This window comes from Numenius arquata, chromosome 4 (assembly GCF_964106895.1).
Source record: "Numenius arquata chromosome 4, bNumArq3.hap1.1, whole genome shotgun sequence".
NCBI lineage: Eukaryota > Metazoa > Chordata > Aves > Charadriiformes > Scolopacidae > Numenius > Numenius arquata.
Window position 1 is genome coordinate 2,822,817 of NC_133579.1, and position 24,217 is coordinate 2,847,033.

General features: G+C 43.3%; 1 protein-coding gene across 5 annotated transcripts in view; it reads left to right on the plus strand.

Moving 5' to 3' along the window:
- The window catches only part of STAU2 (staufen double-stranded RNA binding protein 2), a 191,642-nt gene that overhangs the window by 12,989 nt on the left and 154,436 nt on the right, over nucleotides 1-24,217 (plus strand). For 2 of the 5 annotated variants that reach the window (XM_074146274.1, XM_074146273.1), the window contains exons 2-5: nucleotides 9,059-9,266; nucleotides 10,343-10,473; nucleotides 14,804-14,963; nucleotides 18,565-18,700. In XM_074146274.1, the coding sequence (XP_074002375.1) occupies nucleotides 9,068-9,266; nucleotides 10,343-10,473; nucleotides 14,804-14,963; nucleotides 18,565-18,700 (626 nt within the window). In that variant the 5' untranslated portion in view covers nucleotides 9,059-9,067. Of the gene's footprint in view, nucleotides 1-9,058; nucleotides 9,267-10,327; nucleotides 10,474-14,803; nucleotides 14,964-18,564; nucleotides 18,701-24,217 lie in introns of all 5 variants that reach the window. The other 3 variants (XM_074146275.1, XM_074146276.1, XM_074146272.1) reach the window with 2 other exon arrangements.

Below are 24,217 nucleotides of genomic sequence, written 5' to 3' on the forward strand. Positions count from 1 at the left end.
GTGGCATGGACCTTCCAATAGAGGACTTCTGCTCGTTGAAGCAGCAGCTGGTGGAACATGCAGGTATCCAGATGTGATATTTTAGGACATCTCAAATGGCACTGGTAAACCATGGGTGGACTACTGAGTTCCAGACTGGTTTTCCTTTGACTCCAGTGGGAATTCTACACGGAAACTACAGGCTACTTTCCCGGAAACTACAGGCCTGTCAGCCTGACCTCGGTACCGGGAAAGATCATGGAGAGGATCATCTTGAGTGAGCTCTCAAGGCAAGTGCAGGGCAGCCGAGGGATCAGGGCCAGCCAGCATGGGTTTATGAAAGGGAGGTCCTGCCTGACCAACTTGATCTCTTTCTATGACCATGTGACCCGCTTTCTCGATGAGGGGAAGGCTGTGGATGTTGTCTACCTGGACTTTGGTAAGGCCTTCGACACCGTCCCTCACGGCATTCTCCTGGAGAAACTGGAGAATCATGGCATAGACAAGTGTACCCTCTGCTGGATAAAAAACTGGCTGGATGGCCGTGCCCAGCGAGTTGTGATTAATGGAGCAAAATCTGATTGGCAGCCAGTCATCAGTGGTGTCCCTCAGGGCTCAGTTTTGGGGCCAGTCTTGTTCAATATCTTCATTGATGATCTAGACAAGGGGATTGAGTGCACCCTCAGTAAGTTTGCGGATGACACCAAGCTAGGTGGGAGTGTTGATCTGCTTGAGGGTCGGGAGGCTTTACAGAGGGATCTGGACAGGTTGGATCAATGGGCCAAGGCCAATGGGATGAGGTTTAATAAGGCCAAGTGCCGGGTCCTGCATTTTGGTCACAACAACCCCAGGCAACGCTACAGGCTTGGGGCTGAGTGGCTGGAAAGCTGCCCGGCAGAAAAGGACCTGGGAGTGTTAGTGGACAGCCGGCTTAACATGAGCCAGCAGTGTGCCCAGGTGGCCAAGAAGGCCAATAGCATCCTGGCTTGTATCAGGAACAGCGTGGCCAGCAGGAGCAGGGAAGTCATCGTGCCTCTGTACTCGGCACTGGTGAGGCCTCACCTCGAGTGCTGTGTTCAGTTTTGGGCCCCTCACTACAGGAAAGACATTGAAGTGCTGGAGCGTGTCCAGAGGAGAGCCACCAAGCTGGTGAGGGGTCTGGAGAACAAGTCATACGAGGAGAGGCTGAGGGAACTGGGCATGTTTAGTTTGGAGAAGAGGAGGCTGAGGGGAGACCTCATTGCCCTCTACAACTCCCTGAAAGGAAACTGTAGAGAGGCGGGGGTTGGCCTCTTCTCCCAAGGGAATAACGACAGGACCAGAGGAAATGGTATGAAGCTGTGGCAAGGGAGGTTTAGGTTAGATATTAGGAAGAATTACTTTCCTGAGAGAGTGGTCAGGCACTGGAACAGCCTGCCCAGGGAGGTGGTGGAGTCGCCATCCCTGGAGGTATTTAAGAAATGTGTAGACGTGGCTCTTCAGGGCATGCTCTAGTGCCCGGGATTGTTGGGTTGTGGTGGGGTGTTGTGTGTGAGGTTGTAGGTGTGGGGTTTAGTTGGTGGGTGCTTTTTTTTTTTTTTTTTTTGTTTGCTTGTTTGTTTGTTTTTGTGTGTTGTGGTTTTTTTTTTTTTTATGTGGTTGGACTCGATGATCTCAAAGGTCCCTTCCAACCACTAAGATTCTGTGATTCTGTGATTCTGTAATTTAGACACATTGCTTATATTTGGAAGCCTAAACTATAGATGTCTTTAATCCTCAGTGACATATCTCACTGTACAGCAGTGCCATATGGATGGGTAACTATCCTGGTGTGAGATACACCGTGCATGTAGATGGCCTCGTAGATCACACGTGTTTTTCATATTTGCTATTTTTCATTTGCTGTAGTAATGTAAGCAATTTACTACATCCAAAATGTTTGGTTATTATATTTGTTTGCTCTGTGACTATGTATTTCACGTTGTAGGAATTTTATCTCGAATGCAGGGTAAGACTTTTCTGTTCTAGCCCCCCTTCTAACGCATCCTAATTAAATGGGAACAAAAATCCCCACCTTTGGCCATTTTTGTTGACTGAGAAAATCTTAGGGGTTAGTCTTTGATTCCATAATTAGTTACTTTATTTGTCTAGTTTGGTTTTGTTTGGAAAATTTCCTTTCTTTTCAAAATTATCCAGAGTGATTGTAAAGAGAGTTCTAAGAAAAGGACTGAATCAGTGACAGATGTAAATAATATGTATTCTCAAGTAACGGTGACCTGGTTGTTGATTTAGAGACCCGTATGCTTGTAACATCTCGCATCAACACAGCATTAGAAATTAAGGAACTGACACAGTTTCACGATGAAAGAAATCTCCGAGGTGAAGCAGTTTCTACCTCAGTCTTCTGAGTCTTAAGTCTTTTTTTTTTTTTTTTTTTTTTTTTTTGCTTTGGTTTTGGTTTTTTTAACGTGCTTGTCCTGTGTAGTAATTCCACAGGGAAGCTGAGCTGAGTGCTGTTTTAAGAAGTGTCTGAAAGGCATTGTGAGTGCAGTTTTTAATCTGTTCTATTTCCTACTTGATTATTTTTTTTCAAGAATACCTTCCTGCCTCTCCTCAGAAAGCTTCTTACTGATGGTAAAGAGGAGTTTGCAAAGGGTATTCCTCTGTGGATGATAATATCCTTACCAAAACAACTTTTGTGTTTCCTGAAAGTGTGATGGGATTTAATGTTCTGACCCGGCGTTGGCTGGAGCTGCCTGGCCTTCCCCCTGAGCAACCCTTTTTGTAAGCCTTGCAGCTCCTTGGATTTTGACTCTTTGTCCCTAATATTGTGTCAATTCACCTTCCTTTTTGGGTGCCTTTTTGTCTTTGGTTGTAAATTATTTTATCAAAGTAACCAAAGTAAGAGGTAAGGATTACTCCCACTCCCCTTTATACTTCAGGAAAGTAAAATGGTTTTAAGGCCTAACTTCACTTGATTCATAGAATCCCAGAATCATAGAGAGGTTCGGGTTGGAAGGGACCTTAAAGATCATCCAGTTCCAACCCCCTGCCATGGGCAGGGGCACCTCCCACCAGACCAGGTTGCTCCAAGCCCCATCCAGCCTGGCCTTGAACCCCTCCAGGGATGGGGCAGCCACAGCTTCTCTGGGCAACCTGGGCCAGGCTCTCACCACCCTCACAGCAAAGAATTTCTTCCTCAGATCTAATCTCAATCTCTCCTCTTTCAGTTTAAAGCTGTTACCCCTCATCCTACGGCTACGCTTCCTGACAAAGAGTCCCTCTCTGGCTCTCCTGTAGGCTCCCTTCAGATATTGGAAGGCTGCTATGAGGTTTCCCCGGAGCCTTCTCTTCTCCAGGCTGAACACCCCCAGCTCTCTCAGCCTGTCCTCACAGCAGAGGGGCTCCAGCCCTTGGAGCATCTTCATGGCCCCTCCATTGGACCCGTTCCAACAGGTCCATGTCCTTCCTGTGTTGAGGACTCCAGAGCTGGACACAGTGCTCCAGGTGGGGTCTCACGAGAGCAGAGTAGAGGGGTAGAATCACCTCTCGTGACCTGCTGCCTCTCAACTTGCTGGGTGGCAGCTCTGCAGCAAAGGACCGGGGAATGTTAATGTGATAGTGCTGGGAAAAATAGGTACTGATGAGAATGTATAAGCAGAAGTATTGGGTCTGTGAGGCGTAAGATATGCCGAGTAATTTCTCTTGCTCTGCAGTGGCTGCCCCTTGGTTGTTGCCTTTGTAGAGCGCTTCACAAACACGTGGTCCGTGCCCTGTGTCACATCTTGGTCACAGCTCATATTGTACCTTGGGCTGTACGACGGAGCGGTGGGGAAGTGTGGTAGCACCCAACCACATACAAGCATCTTATCTACTTTATCTGTCTGTATTCATTCAATTAGTGTGACACGTTCTAAGCGTCGTTTCACCTGAGCATTTAATTCATATATGATGCCATAGGATTTAAGGCTGTAAAGTGATTCGTGTTCCAGAAGAGTACAGGAAATGGTAATCATCAGAAAAAAACAGAAGTAATTCTTCATGTTGGGTGGTGCTTTTTAGCATGACATAAGCCTATTCACAGTTGTCAAAAAATATTCTAAATCTGTAAATATAACTAAATTAATGTGTTTCCTAACTTACAAGAAAAATGAATGGAAGATTTGACAGCAATATTTTCACTTTAAAATGTGAGGTGGTTTTGGTTTGTTGCTTTAATGCAAGTTTGTTTTGTTTTGGTTATTTTTAGTGTGAGAGGAATATTCACAGCTTATACATAGATTTATAAGAAAATTAATACCAACTGTTTAACGAAACCTGCGTAATTGCCTAGATACCAAGTACTTTCAAAAGCAGAAATAGAGTAAAATGCACTTATAGTATATTTACATCCCTTTAAGTGCCTGCTGTAGCATTTCTAATACAACTGTGAAGGTTGGAGTAAAAGAAGAAAAAGCCTTGCAGCATTTCAGAAGGCACAATAGTCTCTGGAATACAACTTTGCAGCAACAGCAGTGCTGCCACTTGCAGACCTCGGCTGGCTAGACGTGTGTGTGATTCACACCACAAGAAATACCATTGCTGCGAAGTCTCATCCTGGCAGCCGGCGGCTCGACAAAGACACAGCGTTGGCAGCACCAGCGTTCTCCAAGAGATCCAGGTGCCTGTAACCACTGCCTGGCATCCAGGGAAACATCTCTGGAGACACTTGGGTGTAGCAGGTTCCTAGACAGAATCACAGAATGGTAGGGGTTGGAAGGAACCTCTGGAGATCATCCAGTCCAACCCCCTGCCAGAGCAGGGTCACCCAGAGCAGGTCCCACAGGAACGTGTCCAGGTGGGTTTGAATGTCTCCAGAGAAGGAGATTCCACCACCTCTCTGGGCAGCCTCTTCCAGGGCTCTGCCACCCTCACAGCAAAGAAGTTCCTCCTCATGTTTAGATGGAACTTCTTATGTTCCAGCTTGTTCCTGTTACCTCTTGTCGTGTCCCTGGGCACCACTGAGAAAAGACTGGCCCCATCCTCCTGACACCCACCCTTTCAGTATTTATAGGCATTGATCAGATGCCCCCTCAGCCTTCTCTTCTCCAGACTAAAAAGCCCCAAGTTCCTCAGCCTTTCCTCATCAGAGAGATGTTCTAGTCCCCTCATCATCTTTGTAGCCCTCCCCTGGACTCTTTCCAGCAGTTCCCTGTCCTTCTTGAACTGGGAAGCCCAGAACTGGACCCAGGACACCAGATGGAGCCTCCCCAGGGCAGAGCAGAGGGGGAGGATGACCTCCCTCCACCTGCTGGCCACACTCTTCCTGATGCACTCCAGGATGCCATTGGTCTCCTTGGCCACAAGGGCACACTGCTGGCTCATGGGCATCCTATTGTCCACCAGGACTCCCAGGTCTTTTTCCTGGAGATGTGAGTTAGGTTGACCATCTGAAATGAGGTGTGGGGGCTTTTCTAATCATATTCACACTATCCTAAGAAAACAACCCCTTTTGTGTACACCAGATTTTTTTCAGAATATCCATGTAGAAGCTTTAAAACTATTTTGTTTACCTGCATTTCATCCCTGACCATCTTAGTGACATCTCTCTCCCCAAGTCCTACGTTTTGTTGTGTGGTGGCAAACAGGTTTGTGCTTGCGGCTGGGAAGCCACAAAATGGTTTTGTGTCACTGTTTATAAAATAGTAGGAAACTGGTATAGGTGAAGTATGTAAAGAAGAGATGTAGCATATAGATTTTGTCCCCTTTTTGTGATGACATCAAAGAGTATTTGCTTGATAATGTAAAATGACATGGCAGCACCATAGTACTCTCTATTAGTGGGTTTCTAGAACGGGTTACAAATCGATTATCTTCATATCTCATGTACTTTAGAGTTAGTCCCTACATTTATATTTACCTTCTGGGCATCTTTGTTTATGCAGATTAATTTACAAAACAGTTAGGGTTTCTTGTAGGAGTTCTTCAGCTATATGTATAAGAAAACTAATAAATCAAGCCAACCCCGACACCTAATACATCATGATTTTATTCTGACTTCACAGTTTAATTTCCTGCATACTTTGCTGTAGGATAAGAAACATCTTTTTTCTCCTAAACTTTATCTTGTTCATTTTTACAGTTCCTTGATACTGTTATCAAACCAATTTTTTTTTAATCCTTAATAGAAAAGGATCAATCCTACAAATTATCCCAGCAATACTACAGGAGATGTAAATATACTTCATAAAGCACATGGTTTTATTTGGTTCCTAGTGATTTCTGCTTTCTTGAAAAGAAGAATAAATTGGAAGCTGAAAGGACAGTTCACCACTGGCGGGGCCTGAGAGCAGGTGTTCAGGAGTGTCTCATACAGTGTTAGATGAGCGATGGCTTCCTCGTACTCATGGGTATAAAATAAAATGCTCTAAATATTCTAAGGAGTTTCTTAAACTTTAATGATTGTGATGATACTTCCTATTATGTTGGTTTCATTTTAAAGCTGTGTAGTAAATACAGCCTCATTCTGCCATCAGTGACTTTGATGTGTACAATTAAGAAACTCTTTGAATACATTCGGATCTATACTGATATATTTAAAATCAGAATTAAACGCCGAGCGTACCAAAGTCTTCTATAGCTATACATATTCTCAGTCTTTAGGTTAGACACCTCTAACAATACTGCTGTGTGACATTCACTGTGAAGTGACAGTAGGATTTCTACAGCCTGAATTTAGTCTGTATTTTTAAACACATGCAGTAGTTGAATCTCTCTCCTCTAACTGCATATGTATTTTTAAAATCTGTCACTGTTAGCATTTTACTGACGATATTTATGAAAAGGGCAAGTGATTACATCTCAGCTTAACTTTTAATTTTTTTACTTTTTCCTTTCCGGAGATTTAAATCAGTCGTCTGTCTTTCCTCAGTAATAAAAATGGCATTCCAGCCTGAACCTCTTCTCGAAGGCACAGAGTCACAGTAATAGGATTGATTATTTTCATTATACTACTGTAACTGTGTTCGAGTAGTTGCACTCCACGGTGTATCCAGTGATTTGGAATGTTAATCTCTGAGTAGAGATACTTGGATATTTTTTAACAGATTTGGGGGGAGGCAAAAATACTGATATAATCAGAATTTTTTATAGGGTTGTACTCATTTCAGTAAAACTTCAGTTAGAAAGTTTTTCAGGTGTTGGATGGGATTTTTGCTTAGGAAGAGAGAATTCCCCCAGCAGAAGTAGCAAAGGACTTAATGGTGCTGCCCGTGACAGAGGAGAGCTGGGCTCCTGTCCCCCTCGGCCTTAACAACAGAGCCACCAGCGCTGCTGCTGGGAGAGGTCCCAGGTCCCAGGCTGTTTGTTGGCTGCTACGGGGCTTGTCTCTCTGTCCTCTCTGTCCAGGTCAGATCGTGCGTATGAACCCTAAAAAGTACAGTCTGTGTCCAGGCTGGTAAATCATAGAATGGTTTGGGTTGGAAGGGACCTCAAAGATCATCCAGTTCCAACCCCCTGCCCTGGGCAGGGACACCTCCCACCAGACCAGGTTGCTCCAAGCCCCATCCAGCCTGGCCTTGAACCCCTCCAGGGATGGGGCAGCCACAGCTTCTCTGGGCAACCTGGGCCAGTGTCTCACCACCCTCACAGCAAAGAATTTCTTCCTGAGATCTCATCTCAATCTCCCCTCTTTCAGTTTAAAACCATTCCCGCTCGTCCTATGGCTCCCCTCCCTGATCAAGTGTCCCTCCCCATCTCTCCTGGAGCCCCTTTAGGGACTGGAAGGGGCTCTAAGGTCTCCCCGGAGCCTTCTCTTCTCCAGGCTGAACACCCCCAACTCTCTCAGCCTGTCCCCCCAGCAGAGGGGCTCCAGCCCTCTGACCGTCTTCATGGCTTCCTCTGGACCCACTCCAACAGGTCCATGTCCTTCCTGTGTTGAGGACTCCAGAGCTGGACACAGTGCTCCAGGTGGGGTCTCCCCAGAGCGCAGCAGAGAGGCAGAATCCCCCCTCGCCCTGCTGGCCACGCTGCTGGGGATGCAGCCCAGGATGGGGTTGGCTTTCTGGGCTGCCAGCGCACGTTGAGCTTCTCATCCACCAACAGCCCCAAGTCCTTCTCCTCAGGGCTGCTCTCAATCCATTCTCCACCCAACCTGTATTTGTGCCTAGGATTGCCAAATAAAATACATCATTCTGCTTGCTCCTGATGCCAGAAGAAGCGCAAGGCTTTTCCCTGGAGGACTGAGAATGTCTGCCTCCTGCCCTGTTCCAGTGGGTTGCCTGGGGTGCCCTCTGGCCTCTGAACTGCTCCTGTAGGATTTTTGCAAGAGGTTTTTGTCAGCAGCCAAAATTTTGCTGAGGAGCGTAGTCTTGGTGAATAGCATGAAGGAGCCGTGCCCTGCCCCTGGTTTGTTTACAGTTGTAGACTTAGCCAGAGAACAGGTACTGGGAATAAAGAAGCTCATTTTGGCAGATGGAGAGAGATAATTAGTAGCTGGCATATTCCAGGTAAATGCTTTAGGTGCTGGAATAAAGGCTAGTTTAGGAAATCCTGGTGCTAGTAATTTATATGAGGATTGAAGTGCTCCACCTGTTGACTGGATGAGCAGTGATTTTTCAGAACTTGCTTCTTTGGTAGTTCTGTTGGTTGTTTTCTTATTTTTTCTCTTTTTTAGTTTTTTTTCTCTTTTCTAGTTTGGTAACTGGCAGGAAAAAAAAAATACAGATTTTCTCTTGTGGCCTCATTTGGTATTTTGTGTGCACTTTAGTGGAAAAAACTATGGCAAACGGTTGCTCTGGCAGTTTGATGCAAATATGTCCTCTCTTGGAGAAATTGGCTAATCTCATCCACAGAATAATTATAGGGATTTTTGTTCTAGAATATTCATTGTTCCTGCTGTATTTCAGGCAGGGTCACCCTGGAGTTGAGCAACAGAACCTGGGTCTGGGGTGTGCGGTGATGTTCTTTTCCCTGTGAGCTGTGTTTCCCTGCGTGCAGAGGCAGGACTTTTGGGGATAGTTTTGTGACCCAGATGCAGGAGCAAAGACAAGGAGCGTTGCTAATAGCACTGCTGTCATTAAAAATGCAGAGTGCCCTCATCATAACAATTTGTTTCTTGCAGTGATAGGCAATGGCACAAGTTAAGATGCAGACTACGACAAACCTGGCCGGACCTACCATGTCCCCTATGGTGCTACCCCTACCGGTTCCAGCTCCAAACACGCTGGGTCTGCCGGCCTCCATGAACGGATCCATTCCCGAACCGGCTGCCGGCTGTAGCAGCCCCACTGCCGGCCTGGTGGATCCCACGCCTCCTACCAACTCACCAGGTAAGTCGGTGCCAGGTATATTTTTCAAATGAATCATTTTGACGACTTGTTAATTAAAAATAAATAAATAAATAAACAGGATTGAAATAAATTAAAAAAATCTGGTAGAAAAATATTTTGGCTAAATAGACTGTTTAATAAGTTAAGTTTCTTTAACTGAGCTCAGACTTACAGTGAAGTGTTGACCAATGATATAAAAGCTCAGAAAAAACATGTCTATTTTGTCAAATTCTGAGTGTATCTTTTACAGAGAAGTTTCAGTGGTGCAGGAAGGTCTCCAAGTGTATTTCTCTTCCCTAGAACAGAATGTCTTCAAACTGCTTGGCAGTATTTGGTGTTCCCTTTGTAGCCTAATAAATGCTGTAGTTCCTATGCTGAACTGGGTGTAAAATACAGAAAAAATGTTATCCTAAAAAAATTAAGCAAGAAATGCCAGTGTGTGTTAAGGCTAAATACAAAGGGGTTGAAAACGAAATATCAGAAAGTTAAAAAAAAAAAAAAAAGTAAGGCAGTCTGCATGAAGTAAGTAGTCTAAGAAAAGCAGAACAAAAAAAAAAGAGGGGGAGAAATGATGATTTTTGGGAACTAAAATGCTGGGAAGAAGCAGGGAGAAGCAAGTGGGGACCCCAGGGTTTCATCTGCTCTATTTATCTTGCATCCCTTACTCTGCCCGTTTGTGCTTCAAAGCGTGGAGGAACTGTTCTCAAAGAGCAGTCAGTTCCTGCAAGCAGTATAATTCCGCCAGGAAACTTTGGTGAGGTAGAAAATGTAGCGTATGTGTATGTCCTTCTCCACTGTCATCTTTTATAGAGATATTTTGGAAAGAAATAGTTGGGTTTTTTTTTGTTTTTTTTTTTTTTTTAAATTGCATGTAATCAAAACAGCTATTGTAAAATGCATATTCTTATATGATTAATGCGTAAATAGTATTTAAACACTGTATTTAGCGTATGTGCAAAAGTTGTTTTGTAGCCAAAGTGTTCTCTTTTCTAAGCATGCTGCTGCTTTTGCAAAGCTTTGCGAAGTTGTGAAGAATCCGTTTCTCCACAAAAACTTTACAGACTCTTTATTTGCAGCTCCTCTCCAAGATAACATGGCAAACCCCAAAGAGAAAACTCCAATGTGTCTGGTAAATGAGTTAGCCCGTTTCAATAGAATCCAACCCCAGTATAAGCTTCTGAATGAAAGAGGGCCTGCTCATGCCAAGGTAAGGTCACAGTTCCAGGTGACGAGCCGTACCTTAAATTCTGAACAGATAATGTCATGGTCTGGACGAGTGCGCTCGTCAAACGCAGCCACCTTTCTAGTGGAAGGGGTTTCTCACTCTTTATTTTGCTTTCCTTTCTCTTTTTTTACATGCTTTTGGAAAGTATGTCTGTGTTTCTGTTGAAGCCCTGTAGATCGTTTTGTACCTTACTTTGACTTCACCTTTGGGTTTGTATTTGTTGGGCTCTATAAAGACCTCGTGAAGGTCTTTCCAGGGCATCACCAGCCTTTCGTCATCATTATGGAGCGTTTGCTTTTTAAGCTCCTTCTCCCCAGTGGCTGTGTCCCCGATAACTGCCTCTGCGTTTGCTTCATGGTAGCGCACGTGACACCAAAACTGGTTTGTGTCATTTTTTTAAAGCGCTTATTGGTGCGATTCTGTGTCCATCAAGTTCATTGCATTGATACCCTATTTCCGGATGTCGCATTTTAAGGCACAAACTTTATTATTGTTCTTTCCTTTAAATTCTGTGCAACTTTAAGATTTACAGTGATGTTAAGACTCCTAATATGATTATAGCATTAAAGTTTCTAGTGATCTGATAGTTAATTCTGGTCAGTTCTCCTATCAGCTTGGATACCCAACTTCATTTCATAAGTACAAAGTCAGATGCTTTTGGATGATGGGGGAACACGGAGGGATATTCTCTTGAGACACAATTTTGAATTTGCCTCCCTAGTTAGGAGCAATCTGGGGGAGGAAAAAAATGCCTGAAAAACTCTGAGAGAGAAAAATTGGCATAACTAATAGCTGTTTTATACTCAGTATTTCAAGAGTTGCAAAACCCCGTAAGGCGGTGGGGTCACGCTGCAGATTAATAACAGTTTCAGCTAATTGTGGGCTGTCTCTCTGCTGTTGCCCCTTATTTCCCAGTTGCACGTTCTATTGTCAGCAGGCCCAGAGCTGATACAAGTCACCGACCTTCTGGTTTGGCTGGTGTTGAAGCATCTTTTACACTGGTGGAGATGATGTCAGCAGGCCTAGGGGTGCTGAGAATCAGCGAGCTTTTAGGGTCCCTCATTGCAAATGGGAATTGAGGTGGTTTTCCCCTTCCTGGAGGCGTTGGGCACCGCAGGATACACTGGGTGGGTTTAGGTTGTGGTGTGTTAAATCTCTTGTGCTTTCTGTAACTTGTCACTGTTGTGTTGTATATTTATTTTGTTAGCTTTTTTTCCCATTATTGTGAAATAAGTGCTTCCAAAAGGTGTGGGTTTGGTCATTCATACTCCTCAGAGGTAAGGGGACTTGAGTTACGTTACATTCATACAACACTTCAAATTTTAGCAGGATAAGAAATAGTTCACATATATTTGTTATTACTTTTAAAGGAACTAACATCTAATCTAGTGGGAGGTGTCCCTGCCCGGGGCAGGGGGTTGGAACTTGATAATCTTTAAGGTCCCTTCCAACCCAAACCATTTTATGATTCTCTGAATATCATTGAAATGGCTTGAGCCTGCATTAGCTGCACTTTTGAAAGCCAGTTTTTCAATGGATTCCTTAATTTTTCAGTTTTTCAATTTACCTCTTCTTATTTTTAATTACACTCATAGTGGTCAAAAGAAGACGTGTGCTCTGTAGGCTCAGAAAAATATTAGGTCTCATTTTGACCTGTGTAGAGAAAAATAAAGGAGGGAAGGGGGTGAAGGACAAGGCTGATATTAATAAGATAATGCAGATTTGTACCTCTGACCTATGAAAAGCGGAGACATAGAAATTATTATGACTGTATTAGCAGTTTAGTGTAATGTCTTGCTCATAATATGATGATATACCCGATAGAACATGGGAAACAGCTGAGCTTGTCCTAGAAAGAGTGACCTGAAGAGTGCTGCTGTTTGCCATCGATGGAGCTTCTCCCGTTGATTTCCTCCCGCACACCCTCTCTTCCTCTCCACCAGTGGTTTTCACGCTTTTCAGAGACGTGCTCTACAAGACACCTCTCTGTGCCATGACCACAAACGCTAGGAAATTTTTATATATATATTTTTTTTTTCCTAATTGTCTCTGAAAGTAAGTTTTGACACTTGGGGTGAAAGGAGAAACTGGAAAGAGTAGGTCTGGGAGAAGAGTGGCGTTTGCTGACAGCTCAGTCAGGCTTTCGAGGAGTCTGCCCCCCAGGTGGATCCTTCATCATAAGAAAAAGAGTCTTTGTTAGCTTAAATGGTGTTTTTGAGTTCATTAGTCAGATTGATCATTTCTTCTATGTCAGTGGCATCTCAGGAGACAAAATAGAGGCAAAGGAAGTGGATGGTGGAACAGAGAAGAGGGGAAGGGGAAGGAGGAGAGAGTTCTACATGTGGAAAAAGGAGGAGGAAGGAATCACCAGAGCTGAGGGACACTGACCTTGTGAGTGCAGTGGAGAGAAGACAAGCCCAGACACAGCGGCCTTTGCATTTCCACCTCTAGTCATCGGTTAAATTAGGCTGGATGTAAGAAATACAAACTTCCTCAGAAAATGGGTGAGATATGCCTCTCAGGCCACAGCAGAACTGTCAGCTCTGGTCTTGCAGAACTCCAGTACTTCATGGGCTGCTCCAGATTTTGATTTTAGGCAGTTTTATTCCTTTAATTAAATTCCCACCTACTCCTGTGTGTGGCTTTTTGCAGGAGTTTTTTTCTCAGGTGGGCTAAGTGAGAAGGTTAGAGCTCCTGACATAGAAAACTACTGAGCAAGACCTTTATTATCTTGAACTCCCGTTTATTGCTCCAAGCACTAAGGGGAGAGCTAAAGGTAGATAAGTAGCCATTATTAGTCATATTTTTATTGATAATAAAGATATTTCTCCTATAAAAATACACTGATACTTTCTTGCAAAATATAATATATACATTTCAGATCTAGAAAACAAATGTCAGTTCTTTTAATAATAAGGATGTATGTTTATAGACAATTTAAATAACTATAGATATTTATATAATTATAATTTGTGTAATATCCAGCGTAGCTGTCAGGTGGGGGCAGGGTTTGACAGAGTGTGAAATTCAGAGACCGTTTCTCTCTCCCCCCTTGTGTGTGAGGAAATTGCCACGACCGCTGTGGGAAAACCAGCCCTGCCATAGGAACCGTGAGACGGGGACTGGCATGCGCTTCCGAAAATGACAGTGGGCCAAAACTCAAGCCTGTAATTAAGCCACAATTATGTATTTATAGCATTCAGTTCACATCCACTGTGTGCGTGTATAGGGCTGAGTCGGGAGGCACATACATACTCGTGTTCAAATTCCTGTTTGCAAGTACGTGCTAAATGGAAATATATGTATAAAGGCAAATTTAAAGGGTGCCTGTCATGCCCATCTCTAGATACCTGGTCCTGGATGTAGCAAGTTTAAATGATTTTAAAAACGATGGAGCAAATAACTGTTGAAATGAAAATTTTACTTTATATACTGCTCACACTAATATATGGATTTCTTTATGTTGCCTCAAGTAAGTTAGTCTGTTCTCTGAGGGAGGGTATCTTAGTTTACTGTGTGTACCTGGCTATTACATCCTGCCTTGTATGTATGGAACTGATACGGAAAAGACCATTTTCTTACCCTTTCTCCTCTTGTCCTTAGATGCTCAAATTTAAACAGGACAAGTAGGTACAACACAGAAAATAGACTCTATCTAATATCTTAAAAATGCATTGAATTTTATCTTCACAACTTGCACGGCATAGATACTGCTTGAAGTAATCCTTTGTTATACATTTTGAAATATATATGATTTTTATCAGTAGTCTGTTTCTGAACTCTGAATTTTTATGCTTCCTGTCTTCACTCTAGAGCCCACATTAAAGAACTGCAGTTTCCTTCAAAGAGATAATGCTGCTTCTCTTTCTTACTTCATATTTTTGAACATATTTGAGTTGTGACTCTGCCCTAACGGTAGACATTATTTTCAGTAATCGGGTTGTGGAGAAATTCTTTCACTGGGTAGAACTATTTGGGCCAAATTCTCTGCTGCCTTGAGGAGTGTGCAGTCATTTATATCCGTTCAGAATTATTACAGAATTACTTTATTTTTTTTTAGAAGCATTCTTTACCTGTTTTCTACAGGTGACTAGATGCATTCCAATGTGTGAAGAATGTGGTCTTAACTGACCTCTGTCTAGTCCTCCGAGAGCAGGAGATCATTTTGCGGTTATTATTACTTGGTTTAAAGATTATTCTGTTCTTTGATAGTTGACGTTAACATGACACGATTTTACTTTGTCGTTTGAAAGGCCAAATGTTGCCCACGGTGATAGTTGTGCCAGTGTTTACCTGTTCTTTGTCTTTGAAGATGTTCACAGTGCAGCTGACGCTGGGAGAGCAGACCTGGGAAGCCGAAGGGAGCAGTATTAAAAAAGCCCAACACGCTGCCGCTAGCAAAGCACTGAATGAAACTACCCTTCCCAAACCGACGCCTCGACCCCCCAAAAATAACGTTAACAATAATCCAGGTATGACATTTTCCTCTCTGTGTTAAATCTGCGATCTTGTTGGAGTGTTGGGATATTACACCAATAATAAATAAAATGAACAAGACAGATAACAAGATTAAGTTGGAGGAAGAGAATCAATGCAGTTGTTTTATAGGTATAGCAGTATAATGAAGACCTTCTGGAGAGTTTGCACAGGAGAATTTTTAATGTGCACACCTAAAATGGTCGAACTGTTAGTGAATATATTATTTAGAATCATAGAACCATAGAATTGCCTGGGTTGGAAGGGACCTTTCAGATCATCGAGTCCAACCATCAACCCAACACTGACAGAAACCATCACTAAACCATGTCTCTAAGCACTATGTCTGCCCGGCTTTTAAATACCTCCAGGGATGGTGACTCCACCGCTTCCCTGGGCAGCCCATTCCAAGGCTTAATAACCCTTTCCATGTAAAAATTGTTCCTAATATCCAATCTGAACCTCCCCTGGTGCAACTTGAGGCCGTTTCCTCTTGTCCCATCACCTGTTCCTTGGGAGAAGAGACCGACCCCCCCTGGCTACACCCTCCTTTCAGGGAGTTGGAGAGAGCGAGAAGGTCTCCCCTCAGCCTCCTTTTCTCCAGGCTGAACACCCCCAGCTCCCTCAGCCGCTCCTCACAAGACTTGTGCTCCAGACCCCTCACCAGCTCCGTTGCCCTTCTCTGGACACGCTCCAGCCCCTCAATGTCTTTTTTGTGGTGAGGGGCCCAAAACTGGACACAGCACTCAAGGTGGGTCCTCACCAGTGCCCAGTACAGGGGGACGATCACCTCCCGAGTCCTGCTGGCCACGCTGTTCCTGATCCAGGCCAGGATGCTGTTGGCCTTCTTGGCCACCTGGGCACACTGCTGGCTCATGTTCAGTTGACCAACACCCCCAGGTCCTTTTCTGCCCGGCAGCTCCAGCCACTCTGCCCCAAGCCTGGAGCGCTGCAGGGGGTTGGTGTGACCCAAGGGCAGGACCTGGCACTTGGCCTTGTTGAACCTCATCCCGTTGGCCTCGGCCCATCCATCCAACCTGTCCAGATAAGGCTGGGAAGTATACAAAGTGATTGTATGTGATCGACAGCAGATAGATTGTACAAAACTAGATTGAAGGTACTGTTATCACCATAGTGAAACATTTTTCCCAAAGAGTTATTTTAGCTATTTTTTCAATGAAGCTAGAATTTTTACCTGATCCAATCCTGTGAAATTGCATCTGTGATGTAAATAAAAGGGCAGGATTTGGCATGAGAACTTCCATGGATGATTTCCTGTGCCATGGGTTTTCCTTCATGGCAACCTGTGCTTTCAAAGATGAGCTTTCAGATGCCTTTGGAAACTGTTGTTGGAACAATAGAAAGAATGTAAGTTGGTGTCTTGCATCCTTCATTTCGAGGTGTTACCTGTGAGTTGCTTTCTGTGCAGCACCTTTCGAGGTGCACATCTCAGCCACGTGCTCAGTGAGCTGATCTGTCTTGTTTGAGAAAATAGATGGAAAAAAAAGTATTCCCAACTTTGTTTCAAACTAATATAAAGAGAAGCAAATGGTGAGAAAAACAATGTCATATTTTCCTTTTTTTTTCTTTTTTACACTATTTTCCCCCCTTTTTTCCCTTTCCCCTTCTTCCCTTTTTATTTCCCTCTGCCCCCCCCACCTTTTTTTTTTTTTAAAAAAAAAGCCTGCTTCAGTCAATTTCTTAAAATGGGATAATTTTGCAGTTAATCTTCTCTATGTTGGAAAAAAAAAAAAAAGCAGGAGTAAGTTTCCTTCAGAGCTTGGGAGTATTATCCTGAGCGTTAGCCGTTAAGCATCGTTTGAGAGCGGTGGGATAGTGGTCGGTGTCCTTTGGAGATCAGTATCTCACCTCTCCAGAGCCAGGACACTGGGTTTGCCCTGTCCCCTTCGCAGTCGCCCTGACTTTGCCTGCTTAGAAAACAGTTGTTTATTTTTGAATACGTATTTGTCCTGGCTTGAGCAACACAGGATTAACTTCTCTTCTAATGCTGGGGAGGAGAACTCTGCTTTTGAAAGACTCCAGTGTTTGAATTTGTGAAAATATTTACTTTATAGCCGGGTATCATGTGTGGGATTCAAGGTCTCGGTGGGATTCATCCTTGCCAAGAGCAGGGACGAGGAGGAGTGAGACCCGGGCACTTGACCCAGGCTGCCAACAGGATTATTTCATAGCATGAATGTCACATTCCATATAAATTAGAAAGTTTGTTGAGGAGTTTCTCTCTCCCTTCATGGTGACGGTCCAGAGAACTCCTTGCCCCGGTGCCGGAGTCCTGAGCCCTTCCCTTCCTCCCAAAGCCACAGCACTCGCAGGGTCCCACATTGGCTGTCCCTGCTGGGAGTGACAGCCTCCTGCTGGGAATGGGCTGGGTATAGTTCTTGTATATTTTATATTAATATCAGGATTAATACTGGTTCTTTAGTATTATCATTAATTACTCAGTCTTATCCTTTTAAATCTATTTATATTTCAACCCTCCTCTTTCCTTATTTTCCCCGATTCCCCTTCCCGGGTGGGGAAGGGCCCTCAGGTGATAATTGTCTAAATTAATAATTGTCTAAACGACAATAAATTGTTCTGGGTTTTCTCAAACCATAACAGTATGGCATAAAAATATTTTATGTTTTTGAACATAAGTTCAAAAGTTTTTGAATACGTCTTGCGTAAAAATGTTCATTGTTTGGCAAATAAAGCCTCAGACGGGCAAAGTCATCATCGCTGGGTTAAGACTAGATTCATTGATACCTCTTGGGAAAATATTTTGAGAAAATGTTAACTCCTTTCTATCGGAAGGTACATTTCGCTCATTTAGGATTTCCTTACAACAGCGCAAGTGGGGAGTATTGTAGCTGAATGTTTTATTTAAAAAAAGAAATAAAATAAATGAAGTTACACGGTAGCTTTTTATTTGGCATTTTGGAGACCTTGCATGTGGGCAAGTGCTGGCTCCTTTCTGGTTTCGTGTCCTGTCACCAGTAGATGGCTGTAGTGACACTGATTTCCAGTGGTTGTATTTTCATTTGGTTAGATGATTAGTTTTCAGTCGTAGTCTTAACGTTTTCAAGTCCTGCAAATAAAACATGTTGTCAAACTTGGAGTAAGGTTCCCAAATGACTGCAGTAATGCCTCTTCTTATTTTCTTGTTTCAGTGCCTCGTTGCTCTATTTGTGGTTTTATTTAACAGTATTCAGCGGGAAGAGACATTCTTCTTTTATCTTTACAGTTTCAGAAAGTGTCATAATGTATTCTAAGCGCTTTGGAAAGATGAATAACCGGCCTGATTATAGCACTGACCTTCTCATTCAGATGTGAAGATTAATCTGCCGAAACTACATAGAGAATGCTCTGAGATAAATGTTTAAACATTCTTTTTTCATTGCTTGTGATTAAGTTGGCATCTATATTGCCATCTTTTATAGAAACTGAAATGTCATTGTAGTCGTTTCTCTTTTAATTTAAGAGCAAAAAAAAAGGTCATACAGCTCTCATTTTGCTGGTCATCTCAGTCCTGCTTGTGTGTTCTGCAGTATTTGTTGTTTCAGTGTTGTTTAAATTGTATTCTTTGGTTTTTTGCAGGCAGTATAACTCCAACAGTGGAGCTGAACGGTCTGGCAATGAAAAGAGGAGAGCCTGCCATCTACAGGCCATTAGATCCAAAGCCAATTCCCAATTATAGAGCAAATTATAATTTCCGGGGCATGTACAATCAGAGGTTTGTACCCTTTATATTATTTGATGTGTTTTTTCCTGTGCTTATTAATGTGTTCTAAATCTTTATGAGCTTCCTAGGTTATGTCAGAGTAAAATAAAAGTAAGGTTTTTACTCGGGAGAGTCTCTGCAGCCTTATTTAGAAACAGGCGTAATCTTCTAAAGGAACACAGGTGCCCTGAGCATGTCACGAGGCATAAAGACATGTAAACCAATTGTTTCTAATTTTTAAGAGTTACAGTTTATGGCCATGGCAGTGAGGAGGCAGAGCATTAACTTCAGAAAGAGGTTTTGCTTTTCTTTGCTGTTGTGTCCTGTGGCTGGAATCTGTATCATTAAAAAACATTTGAAAATTGGCTTGAAACCGTTCTCAGGTTTCCATTTTTTAAACCCTTCTGCCCAGTCACCTATCTCGGTTCCTTCATCCTCCGTGTTTGGGGAGGAAAAATCCTTTTATTCCAGTTTAGAAACTTATATTCAGACCACTCCGTCAGTGCTGTCTTTACTGTAGTAAGTTGGAGTAATTGTTGAGAAGACAGTATTCAAAATTTTTCTAAACTATCAAATTCTTAAAGATTAAAAAAATTTAAAATTTAAAGTAGGTAGAGATGTTTTCTTAACTGACCAGCCAAGTTTTTTATTCAATATGTTATAAATTTTTTAATCTTCATCTTTGGTATTTGGACAATTTTAGTACAGATAGAAAAAATTGTTCTTTGTTCTCTGAGATAGGTTTTGTTCCCATTTGTTCTTATTTTTCCACAGAGGAACTATATTAGGTCAGGTCTTTTGGAGCTATAAAAGTGATACCAAGTGTAATCAGTAAAATAAGAAAAAAAAACAAAACAGGTCAGGAATTAGCATGTTCTATCAGTGAAAAATGTTGCCTTTCTTATAAAGGTTTGCCTAATGAATTGCCTGTTACTTTTTATGCATCTCATAATTATCGAAGTTATGAAATCTGAAAAAGTGTTTTCATTTAAAATTACTCTTGTATTAGAAATTGAATTTACAGGAATGTTTAAAAATTAAGGCGTTTGAAATGAAAATGCAACATTTCATAATTGTTGACGGAAAATATTTCAGTTGACTTAATCTTATTATACTTTTTCCCAGGTTTTTAAATCATGGTAACTTTAGGGTTTTAACATTTCATTCTGGTTTTTTTTTTTTTTTTTTTAATAGCAACAATACCTAGAACTGTAAAAGACAAACCAAAATAACCTGGAAGAAGAGTCTTTTGTTACTCTATAGAACAGAACCTGGTTATTGTATTATTTGTGTTGTATTTCTAGCCACTGCTGACCCAAGTCCTCTCTTACGTATGTCATGGTGTAAAAGCTAACGCTGGTGCCTGGAATGAGTTTTGGTAATGTTTAGGAATCCTATATTTATTTGAATTGTTTTTATAATGAGATTAGTGTGACTAACAGATAAAAACACTAGGATGGAAAAAATGCAAGCCAGTAAAAAACGTAAAGTGGGGAATTCTGGAATGTGAACTAAGGTACTGAAACACATTTGTGGAAGCAGAACCCTGAAACTTGCTAACTTTTAAGATTTTATTTCTTTTCATATAAAATGATTACTGTGTCTAGTGAATTCTGGGTCTGTTATAATAGCAAGCGAAGTCCCAAATATGAAGCACGTGCTCTAGCGCTGTATTACATTCCCATGGTATAATATCTTAACACTAATTACCTTCGAAAGTAATTTACTGCCATGTTGTATTTAGGATTTTTTTGCTGACTTTTTCAGTAGCAGAATGGAAGTGTTGTTAGAGCTCCCAACTAAATGCAGATCATACAGACTGTTTAAATATAAGATTTGAAAAATACTTTAGGTAATATACTGTAATCAGTATTTTTGATTTTCATCAGTTTTTGACTGTAGATTTATTCTCCGTTATGAAAACAGACACAAAATAGGCTAAGCAAGTTGGAAGCCATTTTTGTCTTTTATATTGTGATTAAACTCCCTTTACTGATCTCTGTTTAAAAAAAATGTGCTTTTCACATAGGTTAAAATACAGATTAAGATTAGGAGATTGTATCAGGAAACTTTGATTGCGGCAAGATGAGTGACTTGAAGAAAAAATGAAGTATTAAGTTCATCCCAGGGCATATATTTAGAGCAGTTAAGTCTAGTGTTTGAAGTGGCACAAAAGATCCTTTTCAGTAACTCATGGAAATGTGGTCTAAGAGCTGCCATTTGTATGCAGTGCTGAGAGCCAGCTTCCCTGTCAGGCCAAGATGATTTATGGTGAGGTGGCAGTGGTTCCTCCTCCTTCCTTTGTCCCAACATTTGTCTCCCCGCCAGTTTCCTGGCTCCAGCACTGGGAGTTGCTCAAAAGAGAATCGAAGTTGGGGAGGAAGAGGAAAGAAGAAGTTACTCCAAGGTTTACAACTGTCCTTAAACACCTCCTCACCTGGTCACAGCGAAGCTCCTGCCCTCACCAGAGAGGGGACAGGAATGTGTGTTTGGAAGTTCAGGGCAGCTCAGGTTGATTTAAGCATGTGAAGAATCATAGAATGGTTTGAGTTGGAAGGGACCTTAAAGGTCATCCAGTTCCAACCCCCCTGCCCTGGGCAGGGACACCTCCCACCAGACCAGGTTGCTCCAAGCCCCATCCAGCCTGGCCTTGAACCCCTCCAGGGATGGGGCAGCCACAGCTTCTCTGGGCAACCTGTTCCAGTGTCTCACCACCCTCACAGCAAAGAATTTCTTCCTGAGATCTCATCTAAATCTCCCCTCTTTCAGCTTAAAACCCTTCCCCCTCATTCTGTGGCTCCCCTCCCTGATCAAGAGTCCCTCCCCATCTCTCCTGGAGCCCCTTTAGGGACTGGAAGGGGCTCTAAGGTCTCCCCGGAGCCTTCCCTTCTCCAGGCTGAACCCCCCCAACTCTCTCAGCCTGTCCTCACAGCAGAGGGGCTCCAGCCTTCTGAGCAGCTTCGTGGCCTGTAATGGTGAACACTGCATTTTGTATGGCTTTTAGCTTTACAGGTTGATGCTTTCAGGGGCTGGTTGCCACCTGATTTCCGTTGGGCGTTTGTCAGCGCAGCGTTTGGCACCGCTCAGTAGAGCTGGCACGATACTCGGGAGAGGCCGGGTCAGGTTTGAGAAATCTTGGCAAAGCTGAGGATGAAACATGTGCATACTCCTCATATCTGTAGCCAATGCCAGAACCCCTACTCCCTCACGTCTCTTGGCTTAAATCATGTAAAAAAATTAAACCCCTGGCTGTTGAAATTAGAGCAATTAAAAACTAAAGGAAGGTATCAGTTCTGACTACAGCTTGCCTTGTGGCCGTTGAATGCTGGTTTGTTTTAGTACAAGTTGTTTTTTGTTCAATTAGAATCGAAGAGAGTCTTTCCTGAAGTTAATTGTCCTGCAGCATTTTCAGTTATAGAATGTCTGTAAGTGACAAAGCAGAAATGATATTTTACAGACTTACCTAAATGGAAGTGTTTTCAGCCAAGAAATAAAACCCCTAGAAACCGAACAGCAGCTTTTGATGTTTTAGTATGGAAAGTAGTGTTAAAGAGATCACAAAACCTCAGCCCTTGTTTTTTGGGGAGAACTCAGAAGTTATTTGCTTATTATATAACATTCCTTAAAATGTGTCTCACCACAATCTAGCGAGTTTAAAAAACCTTTATTAAAAATAAAAAGCTTTCAAAATTAAAAACATTTGTGAAGTATAGGAACAAAGCAAATACAAAACAATGACAAGCTGAAGGATGGCAATAAAGTAATTAAAGCAGTTTCTTGCTCGGTTGCGAGGAATTTGGCTGGTGTGATAGTTCTATAAGTGTGTCACGCAAAGCGGTTGTGTCCCTGGGATAAATGACAGCTTCTGTGCACTCTGATGGTTTCTGCTGCACTGAGCCTTCATCTTAATGTTGTGTATGGTTGCTTCTTCCTGTATGTGTGTTGTATACTACGGGTTGAGGAGAAGGTTTAGCACCTTTCTCCTTAGTGCACAGGGGAGAGTACACAGACCATTGCTCCTGTTGTTCTTCTTCACGGCCGTGTCATTCTGAGCACATCATTTCTTCATATTTCAGGGAACTACTGGAGAGAGTCCAGCGTAGGGCAACTAAGATGATTAAGGGATTGGAGTGTCTCCCTTACGAGGAAAGGCTGAGAGAGCTGGGACTCTTTAGCCTGGAGAAGAGAAGGCTGAGGGGAGACCTTATTAATGCTTATAAGTATCTAAAGGGTGGTTTGAGGGAGGATGGAGCCAGACTCTTTTCAGTGGTTGCCAGTGAGAGGACGAGGGGCAACGGGCACAAGCTGGAACATGGGAAGTTCCATTCAAATAGGAGGAAAAAATTCTTTCCAGTGAGGGTGCCAGAGCCCTGGAACAGGCTGCCCAGGGAGGTCGTGGAGTCCCCTTCTCTGGAGATCTTCAAGACCTGCCTGGATGCAGCCCTGAGTCATGTGCTCTGGGCAACCCTGCTTTAGCAGAGGAGTTGGACGAGATGATCTCTAGAGGTCCCTTCCAACTCTGACAGTTCCATGATTTTTTCATGTTAGTGAATGCTTCTTTCCAGTGCTGTTTGCATGACAAAACTCAGAGAATAGAGAAGAATCATAGAATGGTTTGGGTGGGAAGGGACCTTAAAGATCATCCAGTTCCAACCCCCTGCCCTGGGCAGGGACACCTCCCACCAGACCAGGTTGCTCCAAGCCCCATCCAGCCTGGCCTTGAACCCCTCCAGGGATGGGGCAGCCACAGCTTCTCTGGGCAACCTGTTCCAGGGTCTCACCACCCTCACAGCAAAGAATTTCTTCCTGAGATCTCATCTCAATCTCCCCTCTTTCAGTTTAAAACTGTTCCCCCTTGTCCTATGGCTCCCCTCCCTGATCAAGAGTCCCTCCCCATCTCTCCTGGAGCCCCTTTAGGGACTGGAAGGGGCTCTAAGGTCTCCCCGGAGCTTTCTCTTCTCCAGGCTGAACACCCCCAACTCTCTCAGCCTGTCCTCACAGCAGAGGGGCTCCAGCCCTCTGAGCATCTTCGTGGCCTCCTCTGGACCCTCTCCAACAGGTCCATGTCCTTCCTGTGTTGAGGACTCCAGAGCTGGACACAGTGCTCCAGGTGGGGTCTCCCCAGAGCGGAGCAGAGGGGCAGAATCCCCCCCCTCGCCCTGCTGGCCACGCTGCTGGGGATGCAGCCCAGGATGGGGTTGGCTTTCTGGGCTGCCAGCGCACGTTGCCAGCTCATGTTGAGCTTCTCATCCACCAACAGCCCCAAGTCCTTCTCCTCAGGGCTGCTCTCAATCCGAAGAAGTATATTCTTGCCTCTTCTGCAGCTGGCCTAGCTGCCTGGCCACAGAGCTCCGGGCATCACCCCACCCCAGGGCACGTAGTTCCTACCTACAGCATCGATAACTCCCCGGCTGGATACTGAGTTGCACGTGACTGTTTGCTGAGGCTTAATTACTCCTGAAATTATGTGTATCAGCTCTGTGGGTCAGTGCCCTAAGTACTGAATCAGCACTTTTAAAATGAAGTAGA